A 20,426-nucleotide genomic window follows, 5' to 3' on the forward strand; every position below is an offset into this window, starting at 1 on the left:
AATTAGGTGGTAGGGAGAGTCATATAGGAAAAGAAATGGCTCCTCTCAGGTTGCGATTCAGGAACTGGAAGAACATAGCAGCGCCCACAGTCCAGCCAGCCACCTTGGGACCTTTGCTCTGCTGTGCTGGCTCTGCAGCCTACTTGGCTACAGCGCTGTCATCTTCCCTCTGGGTTGCCTGCATGAGGCAAGCTTTTCAGTATAGACAAGCTCCAAAATTTGCTCTGTGTTTGCCAGACTAGTCCAGTCACAGAGCTGCTAGGTTAACTATGCTTTGGCTGATATGCCAGATATTTAAATAAAACAACATTTAAAAAAAGTTAAGAGTTAGAACAAGTTAAGACAGTTTAGGAAGATGTCTTGAGTTTATCTTTCAATCTCAACTGATTCCCTTACTCTAGCTACACTTCAGGAGCAGACAGTAGTAAATAAAACAATGATGAGTCAAGGTCCCACTAGTAACAGGGAAGGTCAGGAATACCACAAACGCTTTTGCAAATGACCATGCAAAGCAATCTATGACAAAAGTGACAGCCCTAACAAAATAAATAAATAAATAAAATCAGATGATCCATGCAAGTAAACCGTTTTATACAGGAGCATTTTGGTGAGATTAAGTTAAACTGGTCTACTCAACTGCTATTATTTTCAAAGGCCTTTAGCCAATTTTTGATAGTCTCTGATTTAAACAACCCTACTGTCTTTCACCCACTGGATAATTGAAGGAAGGTGTCCAGGGCAGAGTGCCTTGAGTTACAGAAGCTAAATCCGCACTGTGACTGGAAAATGCATGCTTCACAAAGTGTGTATTTGTCACGTGGACTCTCTTAACCACAAAGAAACTGCCATTAACTAGATAATTTCCCCTTAAAAAGTTAAAAAGCTAGGAAAGGAGCGGAGGAACTGTCACCGTTTGCCAAGACTCACAAGTACAGAGACCGCATGCAATGATGATCTGGAAACAGAAGCAGCAAAAGAATAAGATTATTGCAAATTATCCCCAACCCAGCTTTCATCCAAGTTCTGCTAAAACAGGCAAACCTTTTTAAAACGCATCTTCTCTTACCTAGATGAAGATATGCATGAAATTCTGATTGCTTATGTTTGAGCAAAAACAGAGAAGAGTTCAAAACTGGCTTGTAACAAGGATCTAATTCCAGACTTAGACACTACCTTCCTCACGTAAAAGGCAAATCAGTTAATTGTTGCAGTTTACTACTTAAATGTTAAACCCAAGTTTGACAGTTTGAGAGCTAAGATGGACAGGAACTGAACAACAGAACTGGAAAGACTTATGTAGCATTTTTACAAAAACAACATAACAAAAATATCAAAGAGCAATTTTATTTAGCTTATTTGGCACAAAACTTACAAGAACTGTTTTGTTCCCTTAAATTTAGTACAACTAGCAAGGAAAAAAAGGCATACTAATACATTTAATAAGCTGTACAGCAAGTGAAATGTGGAAAGAGGCACCAGAAAGATCTACCAAAAAAATCAAAGTGCATGAAAGATACCTACTCTGAGCGCCTCATGGTATTGTATTAAGGCACCACTCCTTTAGAAGGTTTACTGAATACTTTAAGTGTGCAATTTCTTGGTTTTGGAATGTAAGAGTCCTTTAACCTGTATCAGAACTGGATACGGCAGTTCTCAGAACAAAACATTTCTCTTTGTAAATATTAAATGGAGAGACCTCCTTCTGCCCAACATCAGCTCTCGGCAGACAGAAATGTCATTGTCATATGCTTTGAAAAAAAGCTAACATACATTATCAGTGACCAACATTTTACTTCAGAATTTTGAGTTGTAGTGTATACCAGGTCTATGAATTCTTGAATTCTTTATAATGGTTTTATAGAAAAGAAACACTGCAGAATCAAAAGCAATATGGGACATGTCAGTAACTATCTTACTGATAATTTATCAGAGTAAATTTTAAGGACTTTCTGGAGTATCTCTTAAAAATCAAAATCTGAGACAGTGTTTTAATCCAGAATAACTAAGTACACTTTTCAACAGAATATTACAAAGATTTCTTCAGGATTAGCAAGTCCAATGAATCCCACAAGACTTCAGGAAGTTAAGTACGTAGAAAAAAAACAATGTTAGACAGTAATAAGTGTTTGGGATAACTGGAAACATTTAATGCAAGTACCTGTAATTGCAAATCATGTTAATACTGGTGTGTATATATATACACATATACACACACATATACACACAATGAAACATCATTACAAGATCCAAACAGACACCTTGGCTCATTGTGGATTCTGCATATCACTGCTCTTAAGTACTACAGAAATCCCACCTGGTTTTATATTTCAGCATCTTCATTAAGGACTATTCTTCTAAGAACCAAACTGCTTCAGTTATGAGAAGCACCACCACAGGCCAGATTCACATCTAGTGTAAACAGACCAAGCAGGAGTTGCATCTGCTGCTTACCAGCTTTGACTTTGGTTTTGCTGCTCAGCTGGATCACCAGTCTCCTTTACTTGCAGAAGGAAATCTGATAAGAAATCAGTGCCTGTACAAAAACTTAAGTGGGAACCAGTAAATGCAGAATATTGTATTAAACCATTATACAACACCTCTACTGTAGAGAGTTTCAAACATCTCAGGAGCTTGAGACTGCTTAACCTGAACTTTGGAAAAGCACATTTCTCTATGGACATGCAAAGGCATTTAAATATGAACCCTAGGCGTTACAGTATTTCATTTTTTGTCCTCTTATGGTGTAAACCTCAAGAATACAACTGTGTGTCCCATTAAAAAAACCCAAAACACCCTGGAGCATTACAAATTCTAAACAGCAAGGGCTGAAAAGAAGGGCATCTGGAAATGATCTGCACAATACAGAGCAGGGTTTTTCAGAAGTCTCAGACAGAACAGTTCAGTTCATACTTTCTGGGATAACCTTCCCTATACTTTTGCCCCAACACCAAGCTGTAGTTTTCATTAACTTTTTTTACCCCTGAATTATTTGCTACCACACATAAAACATGCCACATACGTGGCAGTCAAGGGCTAAACACTTAAGAACATGTCCTTTTTGTCCTTTATTAACAATTACAATCAGCAGAAAGAAAAACTATTCACTCAACTCATTTATTTCATGATTTATATGTAAGTCATATAGCAACTTAACATTGGTGTTATACGTTTGTGCTTCCATTCTCTGGCACTTGGAGGAGGAATTCACTTCCAGATAATCACATCTTGCTGAAGCATTCCTTTGCATTTGTCCAAACTTGAATTCCCTTAAATAAAAATAAACAAATAAAGAAAGAAGGTTGGAAATAAAGAGGCAGAAATACAACATTGTTTGCAATCAGATTTTTTTCCATGGAAGACTCCACAAAAAGCCCCACAGAACTTCACTTACAAATAAGGCAGAGACCACACTGGAATTGGACCACACTACCTATTTTATTTCAACATTAACATGTCACTGAGTTAGAGTAGGGTGGAATACGTGGGAGGTTTTACGCTATTGACTTCCAACCTTCCATGACTGCAGTCTTCCTAGTTACTGAAAGTTTGCATCTGATCCCCTGCTGATATGATATATATATATATATATATATATATATATATATATATATATAAAAGCCTGGTCCTTCAGAAGCTAAACATACCTTTTTGCACATGCTAATCTGCATAACAGCATAGCTTATAAGTGCCTCCTTCAAATCATGATTCTTCTGCTCCTTAAACCGTTCAATGTCAGCCCAGGCACTTTTCACAAAGTCTCTGGAATTAAAAGCAATATTTCTGTTAATAAACGCTTTTAGTGTTTTGCATGTTATGTCCTCACCTCATCTTCCTTCCTCGGAACCTACAGCAGCAAAGACACGTATGACGCACCGCTCCACCTTTCAGTTGGTAAACCAAGTTGTATAATTACTATACATCTCATGGTGTCTTCACTTTATACTTACTACAGTATTGTGGCACTACTACTTAATTCTCCATCCACTTCCTAAGAGGTTTTTAAACTAGAGAACCAATCTCACATGATGGAGATTTCTGACAGTAAGCATGACTGCCATAGAATCAACAATACTCAGAATATATTTTTCTCCTGGAATTCTTTTGGGGTGACTAAATGTCTTTACGCCAACATTCAGCACACAACACTGCATGTTTCTTTTTCTTTTTAATCAAGTCAGAATCTTGGGCTTTCCAATCTGAAAGCTCATTTGTCATCAGGATTTGAGACAGTAAAGTATAACAAACACTTGCAACACAAGTTTTACTCTGACATTTCACTTCAGGAATCAATTTTGCTGGTTTGGCAATGTGTCTCCAGGTCTCCTTAACCAAAATGGAGGTAGATTTCTGTAGTACATAGTTTTCATTTGTGCTGGACTTCCCACACAAGGCAAGTATTCACTTGAAAATTGCTTCCAGAGCTACAAAAGCAGATGTCCAGTACTTCTGTCAAAATGATTAAGAAATTGCATTTACTGATTGTTTTGTTGTTATGAACTATTCATGAACTAGTCTTATCTTTTCAGCTCTAATCCTTACTTATCAGGAGATACCACATTTACCCCTTTCATTATATGATGAACATGTTCTGACACAAACACATTGCTCTAGGAATGTTTGCTCCTATTTTTCCATGTTTGCATTCCTGAAGAAAATTTCCCTAGAATACCGAGCAGCAGTTATTCAAACACAGCTTTCCAGAACTTCTAATCTCTTTCAGACAGGAGTCAATTGTCCCCCATATGAGAAACTGAAGAATATTAGCTTAGGACCCATACATATAAACCAAACTAAATACTGTAGTTAAAGCAAATCAGGATTTGAGTCTTAGGCTATTCAGCTGCAGACCTACAAGCCCACCTGCTAAACATATTACTAGTTGAACATAAAAGCAAGCAAGTCAGCCATTAAAGTGGGCTCAATAACTGGGAAAGTCATCAGGTTTTACATAAGCCATCCTCTCAGACCAGAAGCTAACTGCATGTACTGTACTTTATTTCACAACTTACAACTGACAGGAGCTTTTATAGACAGCTCATAAACACCAAGAATATATTAAAAACACTTATAAAATACAAACACCTTCAAGAGCATCCAGTCAATGACTTTTGCTAAAACAATCCCCATTTTCTTTGACAAAAGTCTGGCCTTTTTACCTGCCCTCCAGATTTTTAGACTTAAGCTGTTCTTCTCCTTCCTGTATCTGCTCTTCCAGAACCTTTATCTTGGCCTCCCTCTGCTCAGGGGTCTCCTGCCCGAAGAGCTTGCTGGTCATTCCTTTCAGCGAGAACGTCCTCACGGTCTACAAGAGACAAGGTTAGGTATTGATTTTGTGATCTTTACTAGCATTAGGTCTTATTCCTCAGCTGAGTTTTGGCTTTAATTATCAGAAAAAGCAACTGCATTGGCCCTTCCATTATGTGGATGTCCCATTGTTGGGTTGCTGTAAGAGAGGAGGTGGTTCACATTAGACTGAACAGAAAAGTAAGGAGAAAGAAGAAAAGAGATTCCTGTATTGCAGCTTCTATTCCCAGGGACTCTGGGCCCCTCAGAAACAACTGTTAAGTAATTCAATGTTCAAACTCTAACAGCACAACCCACAGACCAGCCTTAGGCAAGTCATTCCACTGACCCAAGTGAATTTTCAGATAGGTTCTTTCCTACTCCAGTCTAAGGAAAAACTGAAGTCTTGGTTTTTTACATAAGAAAAGATATTCTGTATAGAATGTGAACAGCTGCAGCAATATATAATACAATACAGCAATACTAAGAATTCTAAGTTTATATTCAGACTTTTTTAGCTAGTATTTTCTGTATAAAAGGGGCCAACATCACATATCAATAATCTTGAGCTTTCAAAAGGCAGAGAAAGCCTTTCAGAAGTCCCAATATTGTATCTCTGGGATATAGTAGTTTGTGTTACTCTGCTCAGGTCATGTTTCCTGCAATCCTTTATTTGCTCATTATCCAATAAAAACTTCGGTACAAACAGCATATGTCACCATGAACCAAGTTATTTCAACCCTTGAAGGCCTGCAGCCCATACAATATTACTTCTCATAACCAGCAATCAGCCTTCTACGTATTAGTGCCATGTAGAAGCCATTCTAAGCAACCTGGAAAAAAATAAAAAATAAATAAAACCCACATACACCATCTTGGAGAAGAAAGGGGAAAAAGACTCACTCCTGTTGCCAGCTCCTCGCACTGCTGTTTCTTAGATGTTAGGTCCTGTGCAGCCATTTCCAAGTCATACTGCATTAGTTCATGCTTCCTGCAAACTGCCCTGAAAAAGAAGCAGCAAAAGATCTGTCACATAATACTTTGTTTTGCTACATTTCCCTCCATTTAAACTTTAAAAATGATACAAGTATTTTTTTGGCAGGCAGCATATTCAGTTATTTATCTAGCTTGAGTTCAACAGCCTTATCACAGAATGCGTAACTCTGCAAATGCTGTAGTTAAGCAAGCTTGGATCAAAGGATAGAGTTCTTAATACGGCAGCATTCTGCTTTTCTGTTCCTCTTAGACTCATTCCAAGACACTCTAGGTAATACAAACCCTAGCACCTACTTAAGGACATCACTTTAAAATAACTTTTCAAAATCCATTAGAGTAAAATCGCAACTATGACAAGAGGTACCTGGATATGGTACCTGTCACAGCACCAATGCATCAATCAATCATAGAATTCTTCACATTTTATTTTTTAAGCAACAAAACAAGAAACTGTATTCCTAGATTCATATAGCGCCTTTCATTGGAAGAGGAGAGTTTCTTCTAACCACCTGCAGTAAGTCCCAGTCCTGTGCAGGCTGGCGACACTACACGTGTACTCCACGTTTCTCTCCCAGGAGGTGCAACTTGGGCTCTGGGGGCTCAGAGAGCAGCCAGCACACTTGACCACCTGAACTCACTACAGCACTATGGGCCCTCTCCCAGAGGTGCAGCACCAGCCAGGGGGAACACCACAGCATCAGGCATAACCATAGAGCATACAGAATCGTGGTTCTATATCTATGCTTCTGAAGGAGGAACTGCCCTTTAAAGGTTAATCTAAAATTAGATTAAAGGCTAATTAAAATCATTATTTAGCTGAGCAATACTGTACAGCAGATGAACATCAAACAGGGCACTTCAAAACTTGCAGGAATTTGTAACGGCTGTAAGTGGTCATAATCTCTCTTTGGCCTATTTCATTTGAAAGCTGAAGCTTCCCCACTGCACGCTGGGGCACCTATTATACAGGAAGCCAAGGAAAGCAAGGGAACCAAGGGAATAGGCAGTATTATCTCCCATCGTATCTAGAGTTTAACATCTCTGTCATTTTATTATTGACCAGCTCAGTTCTATCTGTTATTGCCCCTTATGGCAACTGAAGATGAGTAAGCAAAATAAAACGTGAGAATCTGAAGATTCTCACAACATTAACATTTCTAGGGAGAACAGGATACCAAACTAAACTTAACACCAACACTATATTAAAGCAAGGGATTATAGTTTTCATTTGAACTACACGTTTCTGTACATACCGTAGTGCTTCTGCATAGAAGAGATATTCTTTCAGCTGATCTGCATAATGCTCCTCTTCTTCCAGTATGTCATCAATAGAAGCTGCATATCTGGTGACAACACAGCCTCTGGTTAAGTATGAAATTCCTTAGTTTAACCTTTAAAAACTATACACACAGTAACAAGGGAGGACACTTCTTTGACAGAATCAAAAGTCACTAAGTACAACAGTGAAAAGGCACTTCTAAAAAGTTTTTTTTCCCCCCTTTTGTTTTTAATTAAACTGAGTTGGCTAATATAAACACTCCCACAAGCCTGTTTCTTGCAATAAGTCTTTTGACAAGTACCAGATTTATGATAAGTTTCCTGCTGAAGATGGGGCAGTTCTTATTACAGGAAAAGAGAAAATAATTTATTCCTTTTCTTCAGTGCATTGTCAACAGGCAGCACCAAGGCAAAAAAGATACGGTGCAGAAGAAAACCTGCAAGACCGAGAGCATTACACCTTAAAAATGTGAACATCACACCTGAAAAGCAAAGAGGGAGCATTTACAAAGTGACTTTCATTCTTCACTCTTCAGCCAACACATAAGCTTGAGACCAAGCAAACTTGTGGCAGCGCTCTGAACACTCCAGCATTAAGTCCTTCAGTTCCTTGAATGTGTGTTGCTTCATCTGCTGTGCAAGTCAGGCATATCAGTTCTGAGCAACTGCCTTTTAGGGAGAAATCTTCTGAAGCACAAGGGCTTGGATTAACTCCACAGCTTCTACACTCAGTGAGAGTTTCACCATTTAGGCTGAATAGGAGATCTATGAAACATGACAAGTCTTTTTTTCTAGTTTATATTGCTAGTTTTCTAGTTTATATTGCTTATGGGACAGTATGTCATAGGTTCTCATTAACCAAGGTGACTGTGCTTGGACACATTTGCCAGGACAGGCCTACCTCTAAAAAGGTAACTGCACACTGCACTTGGTACAATGACAGAAATAAGATGCCACTTTAGTCAGCAATGCAGGTCAAGTACCAATACAGATGAACAGGATGAATGAGATCCCGTCTCAGGTGCCTTCATCTATTCTGCCAATTCCATTTGGACTCTAGAGTCTGTGGCAATCCCTGAAATGGAGGAATAGGAAATAAGTATTTCCACAGTTGCAGGCTCTTTGAAGTGAGCATGCGTTCATGCTTGTCTAGTGAGCAGCACAATGCCACCCAAATGCTGATTATAGCACCTCCTGGCCTTAAGGTTTTCACAAGGTCTTTGTTCTTCAATTCCATCCTATGCCTCTCCAGCAACTGGCTCTGAGGAAGAAGTGGGAGAGTCTCAAGCTGAGAGGGAACTGGTAATGTGACTTGGAAGAGGACAGGAGACCCCTCTACTGAAAGCTCTGAAAGGAACAACTATGGCCTTGTTAGGCTCCTTCTCTAGATGGGAGGCATCCGAGAGAGATACTATGGTTCAAAGTTATCATCAGGTCTGCTGACATAGGGAATGTGAACTAAGGCTTTTCAAACAAGCAACAGCTTCTTGCCTAGTAACTGGAGGAATGTGAAGCCTGAAGGAAAGGTACAGATGTGTGCTCATCTGTTCAAATAGGTTTTGTCGTTGTTGTTGTTCTGGTTTAAGTTTGCAAGTAAGATGAGTTGTTTTGATGCTCTGTGAAATCAAAAAATCATCCTGGGCACACCCAGGAAGAGCCCTACCAAGGCTATGTGAGATAAGTAAGCATAACATACCAAGCAGCCAGCAACAACAAATCAGTTTAAGCAGACGGGATAAAAGAACAGACAGAACAAGAATTCATATTATGAACCAAAGTAAGGAAGAAGTCTGCACTGTTGAAAAATACACGTTCTGAAAGAAAATTCTCCAGCCACATTGGAGAGAGTAAGCCACATGTGACCTTTTTTCTGAAAATGTTCTGAAGTACAAGTTCTGAAGTAAAATAATTTATTTAGTAGAGTGGTTAGATTTCTCAGGGCAGCAGATGGACCACATCTCAGTTTCAACTAAGTTTAGCCCAGTGCTAGAGCTCATTTGGGGCAGAACAAGTCTCAAAATAAATAAATAAATAAATAAATCCCTCCCACACAGAAAAAACACACCCAAAAACCCTCAACCAAAACAAAACCTTACCTGCCATTTTCATAATGATACTTAAGTTTGATTATAAAAGAGTATTAAAAAAACCCTATATTTGACTGTGCTAAAGTTTAAACACTTCTTCCTAAAAAGGTAGGCAAACCATGGAAAACCTTGAAAAACTGTAAGTCCTAAAGATATCTAATACATTTCCACTCTTCATGGGAATCTTTGGCTAAAACCTGGTTCTAGTTCAGACTGGTTCCATCTGTAATGACAGGCTAGTTGACTCGGAGATAAAGGGTCACTCATTAATAGCATAAAGGACAGAAGTCAGAGGCCTGACATTTCTTTCTTTGATCTTTTATATGCTAGAATTACAGCCATTCACTTGAGCTTTCTCAGCATACTTGTTTTCTGTCACTTAGCAAGCCTCATCTTGCCCACCCCCAAGGTGCTTGGGGATGTCTTCTCCAAATATTAAGCAGTTTTACATCATTCTAAATGATAACAACTCAAAAGTTTAAATAAACACCTAGTAAAGGCTACAGCATATGAGGTAGATAGAGAATTAAGTTTGTTTTAAAGTTTAACATCTATATTAGGAAACCTTCTCAAAGGAGCTTGCTGTTGCAACAACCTCCTCATGGCCTAATGTTATGGGAACGTTAACTGGGCTGGCAAGTTACACTTTCAAGAGACCACAGATATGAACCTTACTGGCAGGAGACCGCATGGGTCACTGAATGAGTTCCTGAATCTCACAGCCGCTCTCTCTTGCTTGGTTCTCACTACGAGATTATTTCTGGATGAGACCATCAAAACATAAGACATAACAGACAATGAAAGCAACCTCAGATTCATGGAATGGTTAAGGTTACCCAAAAACTCACCACTGTTACTCTGGATCTTTAACCCCAGCTGTGTAAAGGACAGAAACAGTAAACCTCTGATATGTGCAGAAAGTTCGGCCTCCTGACTGAGAAGTCAGTCCTGTTTCTTTTATTTGATTAAGCATCTCTAGATGTTTGACACCCTTGCGTAGTGTATTTGAGTCACCAAAAACCTACTTACATCTCCCTAACTCCTTCATATTATAGCATGTTTCCATATAACTAAACTAAACTCTAGTATGTTATTTTTGCATAGTAGAGGTATATGCTTTATGCTGCTCTCCATCTCTACTTTTTTTTTTTTGAAAGTAAAATGTATTATCCATTCCTTTATTCTCTCTAGAGTCTTTTACTTAGAAAGCATAATAGCTCTTTTAGGTGTAAACCATCATATTAGCCAAAACACAGAAGTGCAAATACATTATTTGGAAGGGTTCAAATTCTTAAAGATGTGATAAAATGAATTCTCTTGAAGAAACTGAAGGCAGAGTTCGGCAAGGCTCTCCAAAAGCTTTCATTTGACATGGCAAAACACCAATTACAACTGACCAACAGTACAGCATACACAAGTCTGCTTTGTAAACTGAGACTGATAATACTATTTCTACATGAATTACACTTTCAGTAAAAATAGTGCATGATGAAATGTCACAGTTTCCATCTCTTGCATGAGTTGTTACTTTACTGCAGTGCCTGATTACATACAAGGAATCAGAGTGATAAGAAATTATACTGTTTTATCTACTGTATATTACTACCTGAAAAACAAAAAGTAGGAGCCTACAATAGCACTTTTGTGAGCACTCTTAAGTGCTAGACTCTTATTTTGAAGGCTGCATTTCACATACTCTGCCAACTGACTCCAAAGATGCAGAGAGGGAGGATTCTCAACTTTATTACATCCAGTCAGTATTTGATTCAAGAATCCATTAAAGTTTTGGTTTAATAATAATTAAAGTTCTTAACTTTCTGTAATTAAGTCCAAATCTGTGTACCATCTACTGTGTGGTACAAAACACTGCTATCAAAAACAAATGGATCTCATCAGGTCTGCAGTACATTAAAGTTCTATTCCACCAGTTTCTGGCATAGTAGCTTAAAAGAAAAGCTGGAAGAATTCCAAACACTTCTACAGTTTCAAAATAATAATAAAAAAGAAACCCTTCTGGTTCTCCTGAGACCTTTTGAGCTACTTAATCAGTACATGGATGCTAAAAGTGCGCCTGCATCCAAATCACAGAAATGCTATATACCTAGAAACAACGCACCCCCAAGTTTCTCAGTACACCTCCTGTATGTACTTTGGGGCTGGGGGAGAAGAGAGGAAGGAGGGAGAGCTCTGCATCTGGCTTACATCAAACTATCAGATATTCAGTCACTACTTACACATCCATGTGGTGGCCAGCACTCTGCAGCCCGTCCCCCATCTCCTTTTCTATTGCACTCCACTCGCTGTAGGAAAAACAAACGAGAAGCAACATCACACATGAAGGGTAAGGGAAGTTAATAAGCTGCATCCTGTATATAGTTTCTTTCCAGGTGACACCTGAATGGAAACTGCCTCCAATTTGTGCTCGGCCAAACTGTTTCCCCCCCTCTCAGCAGCAGCACTGGCCAGTTAATACCAAGGCACTCCAGCAAACAACTGCCCCCGCCCTCTAAATACACCCACACAAACACATACACTTTGGGGTTGTTTTGCACAGGGAGAACCTCGTTTAAATAGCTAAAACTAGGTTTTGAAAAGTGCACAGGAGGGAGAAAAAAAAAAAAAAGAGGAAAAAAAACAGAGAAAGAGAACTCTAAAACAGAATTTGCTCCAACTTGTTTACCAGGAAGAAATTAAGCTGTTCAGACTCACAACACTTCACATAGAAGTTGGGATTTGACATTTGCAAGAGTTTTAACTCCTCTGAAACTGCTATACGTTTTCTATTTTCACAGTAGATTGCTGTTTAGTTCTATTCGTTAGAAAAATATTAAGTTAAAACCGCCTCATTACTGTATCTCCCTATTCACATTAGGGAGATCGTTCTGATAAAGTAGAAAACACAACTACAATAAAGATAGCAAGAGACTTGTCCTGGACAGTTAAGTATGCACACAGCAATTTTAATTGTGTTCTCAGCTCTGTGAAACCTTATGAGATTTATTAGTTATAAGAATTACATCAGCAATTTTTTAGACAAGGAAAAAAAAGGGTTCCCCTTGCCTTGTATTTCACATAATTTACATCTAATGTATCTATTCTGTCCTTCACTTTCTCATAAACATTCCACTCTGCTAATGTTGACATTTGTTTGTCTTAGTGTTATTACAGAACTACACCTAATTTCACTTTAAAACCCCCAATGAGAAAGACATCTGCAATCCATTAACCCAGAGAATTAAATTTAGCACTTGAACAGAGTGTAGAAGCAGGAGGTTTCCCTTAACCAGAAGTTTAGATTCTTTAATTCTCCAGTGAGATGGAAAACTTGAGCATGCAATTCACTCATATAAATTGAAAAACAACTGACAAATTCACTTAAAATCAACTGTATCTATTCAGTTTCAGAACTTTTTTTTTTTTAATTATAAAAGGACCTGGATGCTTAAGACAACTGCATGAAAATAGGCAGTAAGTTGTACTCTGAAGAAAGAGTTAAAAATGCCATTACCACAACAGAAGCCCCAAAGTTCTGGAATAAAAGCAAATAAATAAAAGACACCACCACCACCACCGTCTTCCAGTTGAGACTAAGTTCAGCAGATCCTGAGATCATTATATCCAAGGTAGGAAGCTCATTAGTACTGCAATACAAGAGTTTTTCAAGGCAAATGTTTAAATGCGTTTCAGACATGCTGTTATGCTTTTGAAAACATAATGGACAAATACATTCACTACACTCACTGTATACATATTCTTAAAAACTAAATGAACTCTTACCTGAATACTCTTCCATAGTTTCCATGGACTTTATAGACACCATATAGCCGGTCTGCTACCCTCTAAAACATTTTAGAGAAGTTAATTTTTGGTCAACAGCAACTGCAACTGATTTATAAAAACCCCAAATACTAACTCCAAGCTAAAGCCTTATGTTTTAACACAGGTAAACAAAAGTAGGCATTAGTCTTAAAAACAAACAAAACAAAAAACAAATCACCAGCATAAAGCCTTTAAAAGACTGACCTCAAAATTGTGGCAAAGCTATATAGAAAAATAACATTTCAAGTATTTCTTTGAAAGCACTCATGTATAGGATATGTCTACGGAGACTACGAATAATCAGTCACTGTAGTTAACTCGGTTTTTGATAGCCAGATGCAAGGTGTAGTCTCCTTTACCTGAATAAGGCCAAATTTATATACACGCTTGCTTTTTTAACGTAAAGATGGCAAGACAAAAATCCATCCTGTCATCAAGAACTGTAGGGAAAACTTCACTAAAATTCTAACAAGTGACCCAATTTTTCCATCCACTGAAACGAAGGAAAGGAAATGAGCTATCCATTGCAGAACTTATGCTAAAGCTAGATAGGTCATTTCAGCTGTTTGGAGAGTCAGTACCTGCTGCAATCAGTACTATAATGTTGGCAACAACATCAGAAGAAAAAACCACATATATACACATATATATTCTGAAATGCGACTTGTAATGCTGATGATGCCCTTGTAATTGTGATGCACCAATAAGTTAAATTGAAGCTGCATAAGAGTTACAGTTACTGGTTTGTTAAAGCAGTAAAAAGGAAGTGCAAGCAGATCACCCCGCAGGTCACATACACAGAGCACTGAGAAAAAGCCACTGTTACTAGAACACCAGAGATTAATCCTCTCAAGTACCTCAGCTCAACAGGGCAATCAATTACCATCCTCCCCTGCAGCACAGTTTCATCAAAAACTAAATCCCTGTTGAACACGCTAAAGAACAGTATCATGCTCCTCATTACTGGAATTGTAATTTCCTATTTCCTTTTTGTGGGCTTTTTTTTTTTTTTTAAATCTTCATTCTAAACCCACAGAATATCTTGATTGCATGACATAATTGTTCTCATCATTAAAAAGAACATTATTCATTACAGACTGAAGTACAAGCCAAAAGAAAAAAGAAGTGTGCTGGGACACATGCACGATTCATACTACAAGCTCTGGAAAATAGTGTATTATATGTCAGCACCATAAAACTATTTTTCGGGCCCCTTCCCAACCCAGACATCCAGCAAAAAAACTTCTCTGCTGAGTTGAGAGAACTGGACACCTTGGTCCTCTTTAAAACACCTCCCTCTGATACGTGGCCATGAGGGGAGCAGGCAGATTAGCTAAACATACACGCTTCTGCTCCTTCAGCAACTGTCAAAATACACTGTCATATTTGGATCTCTTTCCCCCCAAATCCGCACCAGGTTAACACTCCCTGCCCCCAAACTCCAAAATCTGATCCTTTCAGGCAAAGCTTTCCTCATCCTAGAACATATGTACCAGTTCTAGGGACTAAACAAGAAATGCTGCCTTATAAATAAATTCTACTATTTGTCACGACACACATGGGAAATACTTACAGCTCTGACTCGCAGAAGGTGTGATATGACGGACTGCAGTTCATCGCTATAGTGTTTTAGCTCAGTAAATCTCCTGGGAGCAGGAAACAGATAGTACATCATTAGCCATCATGAAAGCAAGCTTTCACAGAATGCAAGATAGAGCCACGACGCTACAGCCAGCAAGACGGAGCCTGAATTATGTTGAAGTGGAATTGGCTGAAGATTCCTAAAAAAGCGACTGCAGAGTTTAATTCCTCTAAAACACATAACCCAACACTTGCATGACTACTAGCTTTTTATAAGCAAATGCTGAAGGTTCTGACCGATTTAAAAGCTATAATTTTATGAAATAAAGTTTTTTGGTTTTTTTTTTTTAAGCAAATTACTAATTTTTTAAATGGGATTGAAAAAAGCGAGAGTTAGTGGATAGCCATTGTACCTAGTTACGTACGAAATCTTACTAACATCCATACCTGTACGGGCAGTCAGCACATCGCTAAAAGCAATCAAATCACTACTGCTTAACGAGGTACCAGCCAGGTAATCTATTGCAAGTGGTCACGCATACACTGCTGGCCTGCCACAACTGAAGGAAAAAGGCACTGTAACAGCCACCCCAGCTAAGCCTTGGTGGTAGTTTAGGTTAATGCATTTAGCTCATCCTATTTATGAAGCCAAGTGGGCTACCACAGCTTTGCTAGTGACAGGTAACTGATGAAACCACAGCAACAGCCACTTTCATACACATAAATGCCACCTACTACACAAACGCCTAACTCATGACCAACCTGGGAGGCATGAGGTACACAAGAGCATGTTTCACTTAGATAGGTAAAGCTATTTTGTTTCTGGCTCTCCAAATTACCAAACAATGATCTGAAAAAATAGAAGAATACAACTAGAATTAAGGAATGGAAGATGAAAATTAGTCTTCCACGTTGATATTCAAGCATAAAAAGAAAAAGGGGGGGGAGAAAAAAGAAAAGAAAACAAAAAAAAAGCAAGCTTTCTCCCTCCTCCCACCACACACAGTCAGACTTTGTACTTCATAGTTCGTACCCAAGAGGTCTTGCTGAAGTAACTCAGGTCACTTGTTTTGGGTGACCAAGTTTGAAATTCCAGGGGGGGGTTATTTAACACTTCTTAAAACATTCCCTTGCCTGTATTCAGGAGGTAGAAACTTTATTGCCATTTCTAGTATTTTTGATCTCCAAGGAGCATCTTCTATAGAAGTATGACACATGCAGGGTTAAAGTATATAAAAAAAAAAGTCAGCAGAGAAAGTATATGAGAAAAATACAGGCATTGATCTGCACAGTGGGGTTTAGAGAACAATCTTTTCAGTTTACACTTTATAAAATATGCACAAGGGCAGCATGTCAGGCAGCTGCAGACACGAACAGTGAAGATATTTGAAATAATTGAACTTAAAAACAAAAGATTAAAGAGCCTGCCTTCAGTTCAGGAAGACTCCCCTTTCCACTCCAGAAATTTATAATGAAAAGTTTTATTTATCCTGTTTTGTGGCAAGAAAGCTTTTAGGAATGCCTTACTCCCTGAAGGCAAGCGTCAGAAACCCAGGACTTTCATACCACTGCTCAAGCCCAGGATGCTATCTTTGTCCATGCCAATTCCTCCTCCATCAAAGATCACTTCAGAACCAAGTTGTCTTCATTTTATTGTCTCAGAAAAGCATAAACAAAAGTGACACCACTTTTTTTCCTAATCTTTGGTGAAGAAGAAGGCTGAGAATTTTTTAAAAAGGGAGTTTTTCTAAAAAACATATTGCAAGAGACTGGTGTCACAGATCAAAGGTTTATTTCAAGTATCTGCTCAAGTCCTGTTGGATGCTCGTGTAAGAAAAATACTCAATCATGAAATAATTTTCCAAATTGAGTTGAGAGGCACGTAGAGGGATGTTTACTTTCCAATGCACCACCGAAGCAGAAGTTGTAAGGCAAGACACAGTTTTGGCACTCAGAATAACTGAAACAAGCCCAGTTCTTTTCCCTCAGTTGCAATGGTTCTGCAACGTTACCAACAGTCTAGATATTTAAGAAGTTTGAGCTACTAAGTAGAACTTCAAATGCAAATGAAGAACAGATCAAGTGAGATTTCTGTAGGGACACTGCCAGGTTTCTTCTGGAAAGTATCTTTTATGATAATGGCAAAAAATAATATTTCATTTTCATAAGATAGCATTTCAAAAGAAGTGACTTTGTGCATTTTACTCAGCCCTAGAGTCGAGGGGGCAGTRCCATTTTCCCGTTTCGGGGGAGAAGATATCACAAGAATAGAACTGCTCTAAAAAGAACAAGCCACTTCTGGGAGCAACCAGACAGAAAAGGAGTTTTGTTTTTAATTTTGCCTTAGAAAAGGGTTTAGTATTTTCTAAAGGAACCTTTCACCAGGCAGAAGGCTATTGTTTTGATTTAAAACACAGACGGAGAACAAGAGGATGGGTGCCACGAGACTGAATTGGAGAGGCCAGTAGGAGCGCTACTACAAATTTACCCCATGTACCAGAATGCAACACTTTTGTTACCATGTAATTCCACAGAAGAGATATTAATTGTATCCCAGAGAAAGAGGTTTGGCTTCCAGGCTAAATTTGATCTACTAGGGTAGCCTCATTTCCACTGTCTGAAGTCCCTAGCATTGCTTTAAACTAGAAGGTACAGCTGCACATCAGTGCAAGTCAGTCTGGAGTGAGGGCTGCAGCAATCCTTCACCTCAGCCCTTCCTGGTTCAGGAAACCGAGTTTATCCAGAAACCCACACTCCGCACAGCAGTGAGGTTTTTTGGTCTGTTTGGGTTCGGCAAGGCTAGCTTGCTGAACCCACTCACCACCCAGTCACACGAGCACCCCTGCTGATGCGGAGGGGACAGGCGTTAGATTCAGGGCAGCCCACCCAAGCGTGAGTGCGCTAGGTAGAGCGAAGCGCTCTTCCTCCTGTCAGACCCACACACGCTGTACCAAAGGGCTCTCCCCACAAACACAAATTATGCTCATCAGTTATCAAACAATTTGTAAAACACAGCTTGCCACTGTAACCAAAAATTCAATTTAAAAGTTATGTAGCTGGCAGAATACAGTAGGAAGATGTGTCATATCTCTGAAGTATTGTCAAGTCTGAGTTAAATACTCAGACATTGTTTTTGTTAGAACTCCTTCTTCATATTTTCCTTGTTTTAAATCTTCCTGTGCTTTTTACCATGCCACTTATCACAACGGCTTTCTTTTCCCAAACATTAAGTTACCTCATTGCCTCAAAAGATAACAGTATCTCAGCCTTAACCAGCCTTTCCCATCCATGCCTACATGCAGACACAGCTGGCAGTTTCCCTGCCCGAAAGCAAGAAAAGCTAACTCCTACTAGTCACAGACCAGGAAGAAGATAGAGGATGAAGCATCCAAACAAGGGGGCGGTTTCACCTGTAGATCCTGAGAGAATTGCTGTCTTTTGGTCTCATTCACTGAGGTTATCTTTTGCACTACTCTCCAGCAACAAGCCCCCTTGCTGCCCAAGAAGGCCGCAACAGCAGACATTGTCAGCAGGTTCAAAAAAGGGATGGGACCAATTCACAGATAAGTCTATAAACAGGCACTAAAAGGATCAGGAATGTATGTGCCCTCTAACATCCTTAATACAACATCCAGGGACGCTGGGGAAGTACCAGGGAATGGACAACAGAAAGCAGTCACACACGTGCTCTCCCTAAACAGCACCTCCTATTGCCACTATCGGACAACAGATGAACCCAGCAGGGCACTTCGCGTGTCTTTATTGCTATACATGGGGAACAGCAACATCTCTCGATGCCATTCCTGCATACAAATGTTTCTAACTATTGCAAAAGCAGGAACTCTCAGCTATTTTACCCTCCTCACATCACCTGGGGTGGGATGAACCTCGTACTGCACATCCTTATGCTTCTACTAGTTTTTTAATCCAGCGGATTGCCCTAGTGCTCGTCTCAGAGCTTCCTAAACTGTAACAGAGCTGAACTGACCTCAGGATTTCCAAAAGCATCTGTGAAAATTGGCAGCTTGAAGAGAACTATGAACTGCAACACCAGGGTGCGTGCATCCAGAATTGTACACTAGCAGATTTTTGGAAAGACCTACTATCAATCTGCATTCTATTCACGTTTGGAAAGGTTTCTTTGCAAACAAATGTTAAGAGGCTATTTTTCTATTGGTTTTTCTCCCCCTCTTTTAATCTAGCTAAAAGGAAAGACTCATTTTGCATTAAGTGATGGCATTTTTCTGAAGGTTTCYTGCTCCTCCAAGAAACAGGATTCAAGCCTCTTCATACTATCTCCTTATTGGACTTCTGTTAAGATTTAAAGTGCAGAAAGATCATTTTTCTTTTCTGAATTTATTCTAAGGAGATAGAATATTCTGTCATCTGATGTTACATTTGTAACTGAAAAGGGGAAAGGGAGGGAGGAAGGATGTGGAATCTTACTTGTCTGGGTTTTTCACTCTGAATGTTGCATTAAGAGCTTTTAATCTGGAATCTGCCTGAAAAAGGGGAAAAAAAGCTTTGTTAATTTAATGCAATTAAATTCCAGTGACAAAAATCTCAGCCTTCTTGCAGCACTGTTAGAAAAAACTCCTGCCTTCTTGGCATATTTAGATTTTCAAACATTGAATAAGTCTGACACTACCTGCCCTGCATATCTGATTTTTTTAATAAAAAGTAGAAAATTAAGCTATTTTTTGTGAACTAGGATGTAAACAGTATCCACTAATATTAAGCTAGTATAATCCTAAATCGCACAAAAATAGTCTCTTCCTAAAATGTTACACAAATCACAGAGTTAAGATTCACAACCCTACATTCTTTTGAGATGATGCAATTAGGTAACAAGACCATATGGACAAACTATTTTATATTTTTCAAACCAAATAAAACCAGTGGTAGACTGACCTCTACATGCTCTTTATTACTAGGAAAAGTCCCCCAGTGAATCAAACTCATATATGGTGTTCTCTTATTTTATGAGTTGCTTTAGAGAAAATATATAATTTGTATATCAGAAYAGAGCTGTTTTAATGCAGTGTTCTCTTCTAAAATATAGCATATATTAAGTCTTTACAGAAGAAAGTTCAATACCTAATTAAAAAGGTAATCAGCTACTTTACTTCTTGAGATGTTGGTTTACAAACGTCTGCAACAGCAGTATGGAATCTCTTTCTAAAGTTTCAGTTTAATTTAACATTAAAAATTAAGTAACAGGTATTTACTCTTAAGAACACACCAATGCAAATAAGGCAACCCACACTGGTCCACAGAAGTCCCAGATAATCGCAACTTTTTCTTTCTGGCATCTTATGCACAGTGTCTTTCCCCCAGAGTGCTTACTCAGGTCTCCTCTGTACCACATGAAAACTCCAACTC

General features: G+C 38.8%; 1 protein-coding gene across 1 annotated transcript in view; it reads right to left on the reverse strand.

Moving 5' to 3' along the window:
* Positions 1-1,330: 1,330 nt before the first annotated feature.
* SNX4 (sorting nexin 4) overlaps positions 1,331-20,426 on the reverse strand; it is a 34,995-nt gene continuing 15,899 nt past the window's right edge. Inside the window, exons 5-13 of the mRNA XM_026087402.1 lie at positions 19,491-19,546; positions 15,037-15,109; positions 13,422-13,483; positions 11,879-11,944; positions 7,533-7,622; positions 6,187-6,286; positions 5,157-5,302; positions 3,645-3,759; positions 1,331-3,266 (exon numbers count right to left, since the gene is read on the reverse strand). Of these exons, the coding sequence (XP_025943187.1) occupies positions 3,219-3,266; positions 3,645-3,759; positions 5,157-5,302; positions 6,187-6,286; positions 7,533-7,622; positions 11,879-11,944; positions 13,422-13,483; positions 15,037-15,109; positions 19,491-19,546 (756 nt within the window). The 3' untranslated portion in view covers positions 1,331-3,218. The remainder of the gene's footprint in view (positions 3,267-3,644; positions 3,760-5,156; positions 5,303-6,186; positions 6,287-7,532; positions 7,623-11,878; positions 11,945-13,421; positions 13,484-15,036; positions 15,110-19,490; positions 19,547-20,426) is intronic.

This window comes from Apteryx rowi, unplaced genomic scaffold, assembly GCF_003343035.1.
Source record: "Apteryx rowi isolate R43461 unplaced genomic scaffold, aptRow1 scaffold_715, whole genome shotgun sequence".
NCBI lineage: Eukaryota > Metazoa > Chordata > Aves > Apterygiformes > Apterygidae > Apteryx > Apteryx rowi.